We start from the raw sequence: 12,850 nt of genomic DNA, 5'->3' as shown, positions 1-12,850 counted from the left end.
AGTCCAGAACTAGAGGGCATAGATTTAGGGGAGAGGGGAAAGATATAAAAGAGACCTAAGAGGCAACGTTTTCACGCAGAGGGTGGTACGTGTATGGAATCAGCTGTCAGAGGATGTGGTGGAGGCTGGTACAATTGCAACATTTAAGAGGCTTTGGATGTGTATATGGATAGGAAGGGTTTGGAGGGATATGGGCCCGGTGCTGGCAGGTGGGACTAGATTTGGTTGGGATATCTGATCGGCGTGGACAGGTTGGACCGAAGGATCTGTTTCCATGCTGTACATCTCTATGACTCTAAAGTTGTAGTGTTGAAGAATTGATTGGGATTTAAAGATGACAAACCCTTGGACCCAATAAATTTATCCTACAGTGTTCAAACATGGTTACAGAGATAGTAAGTGAATGGATTGATCATCGCTCAAAATTCTATTAATTCTGTAATGGTACCTGCAAGTTCGAACATTGCCAATATAACTGCATGACTTAAGATAGGAGGTCGAGAGAAAATTTCAAACTACAGATGTATTAGCTAAATATCATTAGTAGGAAAAGTACTAAATATAAGAAATACTAAAGAGGTATGTATAGCGGATATCTAGAAAATAATTGTCTGATTGGACACGGTCATCATGGATTTATAAGAAATAAATCAATCTGACAAATTTGGAGTCTTTTGATGTTAATAATAGAGTCAGTGGGGGCGATGGTGGATGTGGTATATGCAGATTTTCAGCAGGCTTTTGATAAAAGCCCCACACTTCGAGTTAAGGAATCAAAGCCAGTGTACAGGGGATTGAGTAATATGCTGGCTAGGTTGCGGAATGGTTAACAAGCAAGACAGAGTAGGAATAAATGGGTCATTGTCAGGTTGGCAGGCTGTAACCAGTGAGGTACCACAAGAATTAGTGCTTTGACCCCAGCTGTTTGCAACATATATCAACAATTTAGATGTGAAGGCCACTTAAAATATTTTGAAGTTTGCAAAAGATATAAAACATAGTGAGAATGTGTAGAGGATGAAAAGAGACTGAGGATTTAGACAGGTGGGTGAGTCTGCAAGAGCATAGTAGACAGAATATGGTGTGTGGGGTTATCCACATTGGTGGGAGGAACAAAGATGGAGTATTTTGTAAATGGTGTGAGATTGAAAAATGTTGATGCCCAAAGGGATTTGTGTATCCTTGTTCATACACCACTGAAAGCTAGCTCACAGGTGTAGCAAGCAATTTGAAAGGTGAACATTGTTAGCTATCATTGCAAGAGGATTCAAGTACAGGAGCATAGGTTTAGGATGAGAGGGGAAAGACAACTTTTTCCCACAGAGGGTGGTACGTGTATGGAATGAGTTGCCAGAGGAAGTGGTGGAGGCTAGTACAATTGCAACATTTAAGAGGCATTTGGATGGGTATGTGAATAGGAAGGGTTTGGAGGGATATGGGCCGGGTGCTGGCAGGTGGGACTAGATTGGGTTGAGATATCTGGTCGGCATGGACGGGTTGGACTGAAGGGTCTGTTTCTATGCTGTACATCTCTCTGACTATGGGGTCTTGAACCAGGAGAGAGAACTTCACCTCAGTCCGAAATGGTTTGCCTTTTATTCTGAAGAGGAACATATTCCCATGGCCAGTGAATGTTTGGAATTCTATTTTCAAAAGGGCTGCTTTAGCTCTATCATTAAGTGAGTTCAAACAGATACATTGTTATTATTGAAATCAACAGATACGGGAATCATGCGGGAATGCAGTGTTCAGGTGGATGATTGACCATGATCTAGAATGACTAACTGGCTCAAGACTGACTTCTGTTCTCAAAGTTTCATCGAAATGGAAATTATGTATCTCTTCAATTATCCACATCTTCAATCCCAAACATTCTTCTTGGCATTTTCCTGCATCCACCACTTTTAGTTGCACCATGTTGGTTACTGAACCTTTACCTGCATTTTATGCTGGAATTTCTACACACTTTTGCAACTCTCCCTACAAAGCTTTCTCAACCTTCATCTCTTAAAGCAAACTTTTGGTCATCCACCTTTCTGGTCTTGCTGTTTTCTTTTTGCCTTGATTTTTTTGTTTTGCAAGTGAGTAAAAATTGTTTGTGATCTGTAGCCTTTTGAAGCACTTTAGCTTTTTGATACCAAGTAACATGATGTCAGTAATTTTTTTTTTGTAATTTAGGGGTGTTAATATGCAGTACATTTGTCTCCAAACCAGCAACTTCAAGACAGGCTGTGGCAGATTTGGATTATTTCAGTTTGATACCAGTCTGGCTAATTGTCTCTGGGTAGCTTGGGCTATTCTGGGTCAGGTGGAATCTTTGGTTTCTTGAAAACAAGAATTGATTGACGCTTAAAAGTTAAAACTGACAAGTCCTGCACTGTGCAGTGCCTAGCCAAACTGTCAAAGTAAATTACTTTTATCTGAATTTTTTTTAAATGTATGGCTGATATTAAGTTTCTGGCTTTGGGCAGCTGATTTTTAGACCACTGTTTTGAGAGCGTGTACTCCAAAATACATGCATGTGTTTGAATGCACAAAGTATTTTTTTTAGTTGTTAGCAAAATGTCAAATTGTTAATACTGAGTTTGTTTTTTAGGAAGGGAGATGTGACCTTGCTGAGTTGCACAGCTATTGTGAACACAAGTAATGAAGCACTCTCTGACAAAAATGCTATTAGTGAAAGTATCCATTTACATGCAGGACTGGAACTCAAGGATGAGTTACAGAAATTGAAAGGTAAGATTCATAAAACATCGTTAAAGCAGGAAACAACAGTCACACTTTTGTAGGGGTTCTTGATGCCATAAATTAATTCTAAGCCAGGATATTTGGATGTACTTGCCCAATAACTGTATCCCAATTTTGCAGGGAGTTTCCTTTTTTTAAACCCATTGAGTACTCAGAATGTAATTCAATTTTTAATCTTGAAAGTTAGTTAGTTAACTTTTCTAATTGCATGATCAGTCTATGCCATATGTGTATTAGTGAGCTTTAAGACTTAAGATTTTATTTGTCTTAATGAAACCATTTTTCCTCCTCAAAATCAGAAGATGTACATTCGCAGAAAGTCATGGAAATTTTTTGTGCCATTTATTGTATTTACATGTTTATTGTATTTGCAGGTTAAATAATTAACTTCCAGTATCCTAACATTGTTTGATTCCATTCCACATGTTTATCAGTTTCTGCATTAGAGAATTACCTGGAATCAGTTGTAAGTTTCTGTATTCAGACTGAATCCTATATCATACAGTCCTGGAGTGCAGATTTCAGTTTATTTTGAAGTGTTCCAGGTTATATAGACTACTGTACTGTTTGTTCTCTTGTATGCTGCCTTCAACCCATCTCAATTTATGTTTGTCAACATGGAAGTTCCGTTTTTCTGTATTTTGTCATAAATTACTGAGCTGTAAAAGGGATTTAATGTGAAAGATTGGCTCCATGACTGTCCTCAATGAGCTCAATAGTTTGAATGTTTCTCTTCTCTCTCTTTGTCGCTCTCTGTTACTTAGTATTCAGATAGTATTCAGATTAACATGGCCATTGGTTCTCAAGTCCAAGTCAAAGGTCACTCCGTCTTTCCCTAATCTGGCCCAAACAATTATTTTTAACCACTTTGCCCTGCTCCATCTCCAGCTTCAGGGACCTACTTTTAAGGATTGGGCTTTACTGACATATGGCTTGTCTAGGAATTTGCATTTGCAGAATTGAATAGGAAATGCTGGTAAGGCAATATTCAGTATGCCTCATAATTAGAATAACAGGAAGTATGCAACCTATGTATAAATTGAAATAATTGTGTTGGTCCACAGCGCAGTGGGTCCTGAATTGAAGCTGCCATATCATTGTGCAGCAGTTGATTTCAGCAACATACATGCCAACTTAGAATAATAGTAAAGGTTGACTTCGTTTTAAATAAAGTATCAGAAAGGCCCCATAAGGGAGTGATTATCAATGCAAAATTTTCTCTAAATGCAGCAAATCTACCGTATTGAGTCCAGCGAGGGCAAAACAAAGTCAGAGCTCCAGGCAGACATCACATTAAGTTAATTATGGTTTTGGCAGAGGAAGGCAAGCAGAAATAACCAATGAGTTAGACCTTGTGTGAATGTAGATAAAGACCGTTTTGTAATATAAAAGAGTAGATTCAAACTTATGAGCAACGATTATTGTGTCATTCATACATGATATTCCACTGTGTCCGGCATTTGACCTCATCCAGTTAGTTTTCTTCGACAGAGGGTTTTGGCATTAATTAGCCAGCTCTCTGTTTCTACTGTTTCTCTTATGCTGCTCCAATAATGCTGAATCACCCGTGGTTATTAAATGCTTGTTTCCTGTCGCTGCTGATTCTGTTCTCCAAAGCTCATCCTTTGGACAGTTATATCACCTTTAGCTGCATTAGGTTAGACCAGAGGTGGGGAGCCTTTTCATGTTGGAAGGCCGCGTTGTGAGTTGTAATCTAATAAGGCCGCATCCAATAAACTTCAATTATATATTCTTCAAAATTCACATTATTTTGTAAAAATCTAACTACTATGTACTAACTAACTAAAATAACGAAATCATGAGCATAGCAGGTGTCGAAATAGCCCTTATGACTTACCAATTTTTTAATTGTGGCTGTCAGCCTGTGAGGATTATTTCGTTGAATTTTCTTTTACTCTCTAGTAATTTAAATACATTCATTTAAGATTAAAATAAAAATAATAAAGGACGAAAAAAAATTAGTAAAATATAAAAGATTTCTTCTGCAAAATTTGGATTCATTCAAAAGGCCATACACAATGGCCTAGAAGGCCGCAGGTTCCCCACCCCTGGGTTAGACCGACTCTTCACAACCCTTCCTGCTATTTGCAGTCCAACACAACTTGCTGTTCTACAGCTGTTCCTCAGACTAGCTCTGAAACTACACTGAGCCTATGGATTTACTCTCCACCCTCCAACACCACCTTGTAAATTAGTTTGTGTGTGTTGCACAGTTTTCTTCCTCCACAAAAGCATTCCTACTATTACTCATCCTATTGTCTTTGCATGGACTGCTTTATTTTAACTTGTCTGTGTTTGTAAGGCTATCTCTAACTCCTGCCTTGAATTCATCACAGCCCACATCTCCGCTACCAGCATTCTTTTGTGTTTGTTTGTGGCTGAGTTTTAAAGTAAGCACACAATTCACTTACACCTACATCTGAGTACATACATCAGCATCTGTGTTATCGAAGTTGTTGGTCAGTTTGCCAAACTGGTTGATTTTCTTGCAAATGTTTGCTCTCCCTTCTGAGTGACATCTTCAGTGCTGTGTAGCCTCCAGATAAAGCACTGGTGTTGTGGTCTGCCCCGCATTTATACGGTTCTGTCTGTTGTGGTGGATGCCTCTATTTCTGGTTTTGTACTGCGGTGGGGTCGATTTCAATGTGTTTGTTTATGTGGATGAATACCAGGCCTTCTGGAATTCCTGAGCTTGTCCTTGTTTAGCCAGTCTAAGTATCGTAACATTGTCCCAGTTGAATTGGTGTCTTTCATTGTCAGTGTGTATTGATATGAGGGAGGACTGGTAACTTTGTTACACGCTGATATGTGTGTATTCTGGTGGTGAGTTTCCTGCCCATTTGTCCGATGTAATGTTTTACGCAGTGGCTGCATGATATTTTATATATCACACTCGTCCTGCATGTTGTGGGTATGGGGTTTTTTGTCCTGGACAGTAGTTGAAGTGTGGCTGTTGGTTTGTGCGCTGTCATTATTCCCAGAGGACGGAGGAGTCTTGTTAATTCTGAGATGTTTCTAATGTAGGATAGGGTGGTCAGTGTATTGGGGGTCACAGTGTCGTCTTGGTGGTGTTTGGATGCCAGGCATCAGTGGATGAAGCTGTTGGGTACGCAGTATTGGCAAAGATTCTGTATAGGTGTTCCGCTTCTTTTTTGCGAAGCTCTAGGATGTTGCAATGTGTTATGGCTCATTTTAAACAGGGTCTTGACACAGCTCTGTTTGTGGATGTTGAGGTGGTCATTGTTGAACTGAGGATCTGGTCTATGCATCTAGCCTTACTGTACACTGTGGTAAGGATTTCACTGCTGTTCATTTGTTCAACCAGTACATCTAAGAATGGGAGTTGGTGGTTGTTCTCTTCCCTGGTGAACTTGACCCCAGTGAATATGCTATTGTTGAGGTGATGTGTACTTTCCAACTTGAGCCGTTTAATGATAACCAAGATATCATCCACATATCTGGTCCACAGGAGAAAGTGAGGACTGCAGATGCTGGAGATCAGAATCGAAGAGTAGTGCTGCTAGACTGGCTGTGCTTTTCCAGCACCACACTCTTCGTATCTGATCCATTGTTTGGGCTGGATCTGGGAACGGACTGTACTTTCTAGTCTTTGCATTCCTGCTTCAGCGGTGAGCTCATGGGTGTCCCTTTGATTTTTTTTGTATACCTGGTCATTGAAGACTAAATGTGTGGTCAGGCATAGGTTCAGTAGTTTCAGAATATTATCTTTGCTGATAGTTTTGTTGTCAGTCTGTGTTGTTGGTTTGATTAGAAGTGCGGCCAGTGTTTCCTTTGTTAATATTATATTGTTGGAGGTGAACCGTGCTGTAACATCAAATGAGACCATCATTTCATTTTTGATTTTTGAATCTGTGTTGTTGAGGAATTCCTTTGCTGAGTGGATGGTGTGAAGAGATGTTTCAGTCTGTGGTGTAGCTCCTTAGTCTGTGTGTCGTGTGTCTAGCAAACTTTATTATAGACTATAGGTCTGATGGGAGTGCAGGAGTGTCTGGTTTGTGCATTGTGGGGAATTGGTAAAAAAAAAAACTGGGTGTGTGAGAGCCTTCAGATTTCAGTTTCTGTCCGTCCATCTTTGTTATCTGTCCTGCTTTTTCTAGTTTCTTTTCAGTATAGGTGATCTTGTTTGTTAATAGTGACATGGGGTCCGATTCCCTCTGCTGTCAATATGTGCTTTTACAATGTATTCTGATTTATTCATTACTACTGAAAGGTGACCTTTGTGGGTTTTTCACAATAATCATATCCTTTCATAATCCTTCAAAGGGTTTCCTTTCTGAGGTGTTGTGTGTGTGTGTAAGACTGGTTTCTTCTCCTTAGTGCGGGAACTGTGGTCTGTCAGATGGTCTGTTATGTTTCCTCTGTGAGTCCATTGGATTTTAGTGTAACCTCTAATGCCAGGAAGTCTGTTTTGTTGGCATCCCTGTATTAGGAGTTAAGTCCTCATGTGAAGACAGTTTTCCTGTCTGTCTGATAAGCTTTTTACCCATTTGTCTGTTTTGTTGTTGTCCTTGCTGTAGAGCAGTTTCATCAGTTTCTTTTGAAGTGCTAGTCTTTTCATAGTACAGATCCTGTTTTGCTTGGTGCTGATGGTCCGTTTGAGCATCATGGTTTGCTGCTGACTGATTGAATTCAAAAATAATTTATTTTTGAATTCAAATTTCTCATTCATACCTCTGGGGGGCAGTGGTGGGCATCCATAGTCATGACTTTGAGCATCCTGTGGCCATTATGTTTGGCTTTTTCTCTTGCTTGTGGATTGTTGAGAGGAAGTTTGTATTTTATCGAGATGTCACCAAGGAGGAAGATGAAACGTTTGCAGAATATCAACCAGCTTGGCAAGCCAACCACCAACCACAACCCAAGCTACAGATCTTCACTAAAACCTTAATCTATGTTATCCAATGGATATGGGGTTATTGGAAGCCCAGTTTGCTTGACACCCTCTGACAATGTTGTGTATCATTAGTAATAGCTGTTGTGTTTCTGGAATCTGAAATGCAGAACAACTTACTTTAAGGTTGCCGCACAGGAGAGGCGAAGATGACCAAAGGCTTTAACTTGGCTGCAAGGTTTATTATCCATACAGTTGGACCACGATACAATGCGAAGTACAGAACAGCTGCTGAGAGCTCCTTATATAGCTGCTACAGGAGTGTACTTCTATTAGCCAGGTAAATCAACTTGAATATTATTTGGTTTCATAGCTACAGAGGAGAGAAGAAGAAAAATTAGTGTCTCAGCTGTCAATTCTCTTTATTAATAGGCAGTATGTGAGCATAGGTTGATTTATCATGTGTTTCAGGAAACCTACCAAGATAGAGTCATACAGCATGGAAACACTGTTCAGTCCAATTAGTCCACGCCGATTATGTTTCTGAATTGAACTAGACCCACCTGTATGCTTTTGGCCCATATCCCTCCAAACCTTTTGTATTCATGTACTTATCCAAATGTCTTTTAAACGTTGTAATTATACCTGCAAACGCACTTTCTCTGGCGATTCGTTCCACACGCCAATTCGTATTTTTCTTTTCAATTGACCCTTATGTCCTTTTTAAATCTTTCTCTTCTCACCTTAAAAACATTCCCCTAGTTTTGAACTTCCCCATCTCAATGAAAAGTTCTTTGCTATTTACCTTATCCATGTGCTCATGGTTTTGTAAACCTCTATAAGGTCACCTCTCAACCTCCAATGAAAAAGTCCCGGCCTATTTTTATAACTCAAATCCTTCATTCCTGGCAATATCCTGGTAAATCTTTTCTGAACCCTCTCCAGTTTAATCATATCTTTCCTATTACTGGACAACCAGAACTGCACACAGTACTCCGGAAGAAGCCTCCCCAATGTCCTGTACAACCTCGACACTATATCCCACCTCCTATACGCGAAGGTCTGGGTAATGAAGGCAAGCATGCTCAACAACATCTTCTTAATTGCCCTGTCTACTAATGATGCAAATTAAGCCAAAGCCGTGGGTGTCTCTGTTCTACAACACTCCCCAAGGCCTTAACCATTAATAGTTTAAGTCCTAACCTTATATTACATTTTGATAAAGCAAACCTTGCAGTTATTCAAATTAAACTCCATCTGTCACTCCTCAGCATGTTGACCCAATTGATCAAGGTCTCTTTGTAATTTTAGATGACTTCCTTCACTATTGACTATACTACCAATAGTCATCCACAAACTTAGTAACCATGCCTCCAATATTCTGATCCAAATCATTTATATAAAATGACAAACAAACGTGGACTTGATACTGATCCCTATGAAACACTGCTGGTCACTGGTCTCCAGTCGAAAAACTGGTCTCCATCACCACCCTCTTGTCTCCTGTCGTAAAGCCAACTTTGTATCCATTTGGCAAGCTCACCCTGAATCCTAAATAATCTAATTTTACTAATTCATCTATCTTGCGGAACCTTCTCAGAAGCTTAGCTAAACTCCAAGTAAACAATATGTAGTGCTCTGCCTCCTTCAATCTTTCTGCTTACTTCCTCAAAAAACTCAGTGAAGTTTTTGAGGTGTGGTTTTCCTTCCACAAAACCTAATCATTCCTTATCCCTCCAAATGCGCATAAATCCTATTTTCAGAATCACCTCCAACAACTCAGCCATCACCTATGTCAGACTTACAGGTCTGTACTTTCTAGACTTCTCCTTACAGCCTTTCTTAAATAAAGACATAATATTAGCTACCCTCCAGTCCTCAGGCGCCTCACCCGTGCTTATATATGAGACAAATATTTCTGCTAGGGGCCCAGCAATTTCTTCCCTAACTTCCACAATGTCCTGGGATGCATTTGATCAGGTCCCAGCGATTTATCCACCTTCTTTTCTAAGACCTCCAGTATTTTGTCTTCTGTGAAGTGAACTATTTTCAAATCATCAATATTTGTTTCCCTGAGTTCTCTAGCCTCCATCTCTTTCTCCACAATAAAAACCGGCGCGGAATATTTATGTAATATTTCTTCTACCTGAGGTACAGCACAAAGAAGACTTCATTGATCTTTAAGGGACCCTGCTCTCTCTCTCTGGTTGCTCTTTTGCTCTTAATATAATTGTAGAATCTGTTTGAATTAGCCTTGGCAGATAAGGTTAAGGATATCTCATACCCCTCTTTGCTTTCATGATTTCCCTCTTAAGAATGCCCCGACATTCTTTATACTATTTCTTAATTTCACTTGAGGCTTCAATCTGATGTAAACAGAAAAATAAATGCAGTATGATTCCTGAAGCAGCGTTTTGGACTTTAATTATTAAGCTGTTGATTTCACAGGTATTTTCTCTCAATTCCAGAATTAAGTTGCTGCAATTAGTTCTATGTGGTGATGTTGGTTGATGCAGTATTTAATTGTTTTCATTTAATCTCAATTTTTAAAAATCTGACGCTGGGAAGGACAAAATGACAATTTAATGAGTGTCGAGCTGGAACACTTCATGTGCAGAGAATTACTATTAAAACCATTATTTGACAACAATAGAATATCCTTTATTGTCACGTGTGCTCAAGGATAGAAGTACAATGAAGATTTACAATGTTGTTTCCTATGGCACCATTTTAGGTACAAGTACCTAGGTACAAATCTTAGATACGAAAAGAGGAATAGAAAGAAAAGGAGTTGTATTACTTTACAGAAATTAGGCATAGTTAAAAGGATGGCCATCACAGTCACATAAACAAATTAAAAATAAATAGTACATTGCAGTAGCTGAGCACAGGGGCTTCCACATGTGAACTGACCGCTCATGTCAAACCCCGGTCCAACAACTCTTTTCCCCCCTCCCCCAGAGTTGCGCCGTGTCCCCGCAGCTCTGGAATTTCCCTTTTGAGTAAGTCAAAGTCATTAGTTGAAAAGAAAACTAGATAGAAGTGTATTGGAAAATGCATGACTAATCTAAAATGTGCTTCAGGGTGGTTCATTATTCTAAAAGCTAACTGGGTTTACAGTGTAACAGTGTTGTCCTTTTTTAAAAGAAAATCATATCCGCAATGATTGTATTGTGAATCTTTTAGCTAGAGCAGTATTTCTTTGTGGATGTTTGTTCTTGTTTGTGCACATTCAGAGTAAAATTGATCATACATGTCCTGCAACCAATGAAGGGAAACAAATGAACCGTTCTGATTTTTATTTTTTCTTCTGATCTGTTGCAGGGAGCATTCAATGTCCTCAATTGGATTGTGTGTCATTAATACACCAAAAAGAGGCTACCCTTTGGAGGATGCAACCAATATTGCTTTGAGTATGTTATATGTTGTTTGTGATTCTGTTGCTGATATTCCACAAAATTGAGAGAAAACATCAAAATTTACTCCAGTTTTTCGAAGTGATACCTGCTTTCTGCCATGTGAAATGCATGCAAGAACGTTTTACTTACACTATGCTCAAGGCGTTTACTAGTTTTATCAGTTTTCAAATTGCAAACCTTTAGTTTCATTGCAGTGAATCAAAATAAGGGTACCTAAGGATTGCTACTGCTGTGATGTACTTTGTTGATCTGGTAGCTGTGATCTGCTTTTATTGATTTTTAAAATATTTATTTTATGGTTTTCTTAAAGATTAATTAACTTTTGTACTTAGATGTCTACTTGTAATATTAGAGTAGGTCATGCTTAAAAAGTCTCCTTCCTACTCACTATTCTCATCTGTTTTTTTATCATTAAAACTGCAGAACTGTGGGATTCATCAGAAAAAAAATTAGAAAAGAAACCCCAAAATTTCTTAGATTGACACATGATTTTCCATTATCACTTCTTTCTAAAGACATTGGAAGAAGCCTTAGGAGAACATACGCAAGAGACTTATTCGGATGATTCTAAGGATGAACGTCTTTTTTAATGTGCTGAGCTGATTGAAGCGAGATTTGTTTTCCTTAAATTTAAAGGAAGACAAAAAAATGTTTAGAATGTTGAGTTTTGATCAAGCAAGTAGGTAGAAACTTTCCTTTGGTAAGTAGATCGGGAGCTAGAGACTGTAGGTTTAATACAATTGCAAGAGAACTTGAGGGAAAAATATTTGTCACAAAAGAAGGAATACATTACCTGAACCTGAAATAGCAAACTAGGCAAACTCTGTCGGAACTTTCAGAAGCCAATTGGGCAGCTATCCTATAAGACTGCTAATTTGCAAGGTTGAAGGAAGCAAGGCCGGCATATAGGAATTTGTAAACTTCATCCAAGAACCAGTACAGCTGACCAGTTTTCTCCTGTTCAATACTTTGAAATATCAGCTATAAAATTAACCGTCACTTTTAGTTTTAAAAGTGTACGTTTATTTAACTAGTAATGATATGGAAGGTTCTAAACCTGGTCACTTAATCATACAGTATGAGGGAGCTAATTGAATAGACATGCTTAAAATTGTGAGAATGCGGAAGATATTTGTATTATCGATACACTTTGTTTCACGTTATTGATGTTAGTTATCCTTGTTCATATTGCACTCAACCTGTTGAGCAATTCATATGGATATTTAGCACCGCTGTTTTTTAGCATTGATCTCAAATTATCCAGTACTTCAAATTCCACAAAAATGGCAAGTGTGAATTTGGTGATTAAAGTAGACAGTATTTCCATAGAGTCTCAGACTCGTGTTATTAAAATCAAACATTTAACGTATAATTGTTGAGTTTAAAACGTTCAATGTATTATCATTCAGGGTGAGACCATCACATTACATGATCCAATTGGGAACCTGTGACTTTCCTTATTGAGAGAATATAGCCACAAAATTCCACGTTTTTAAACAAACAAACTACACCTGATTGTAAAGGTTAAGAATGTAAAACAATTGACAAAAATGTAGAAGTCAGACTAACCTTCAAGATTAACATGAGTCAACAGGCATACTGTGATTGAACACCACACAGTTTTCACTTTAAATAGCTGATGTGGTCAAGGTGGATAACACCCCACATTAGTGACATTGTGGGTCACCAAATCTCATCTATCCCATTTATCTCCTTTGTGAAGACTTCTGATTCTCCACTTCCGAAGATCTAGCCTTGGGACAGTTGCTCACGTATTGATAATTCAATGTCTTCCCCTAAAAATATGTCC

General features: G+C 38.7%; 1 protein-coding gene across 2 annotated transcripts in view; it reads left to right on the top strand.

Annotated features, from left to right (window-relative positions):
* The window catches only part of gdap2 (ganglioside induced differentiation associated protein 2), a 75,060-nt gene that overhangs the window by 24,899 nt on the left and 37,311 nt on the right, over positions 1-12,850 (top strand). For both annotated transcript variants that reach the window (XM_043700939.1, XM_043700940.1), the window contains exons 2-4: positions 2,597-2,736; positions 7,808-7,961; positions 10,946-11,034. In XM_043700939.1, coding sequence (XP_043556874.1) covers positions 2,597-2,736; positions 7,808-7,961; positions 10,946-11,034 — 383 coding nt within the window. The remainder of the gene's footprint in view (positions 1-2,596; positions 2,737-7,807; positions 7,962-10,945; positions 11,035-12,850) is intronic.

Source organism: Chiloscyllium plagiosum, chromosome 12 (genome assembly GCF_004010195.1).
Source record: "Chiloscyllium plagiosum isolate BGI_BamShark_2017 chromosome 12, ASM401019v2, whole genome shotgun sequence".
Taxonomy (NCBI): domain Eukaryota; kingdom Metazoa; phylum Chordata; class Chondrichthyes; order Orectolobiformes; family Hemiscylliidae; genus Chiloscyllium; species Chiloscyllium plagiosum.
The sequence above is the reverse complement of the archived record's forward strand: the minus strand, read 5'-3'. Positions and strand labels throughout refer to the sequence as shown.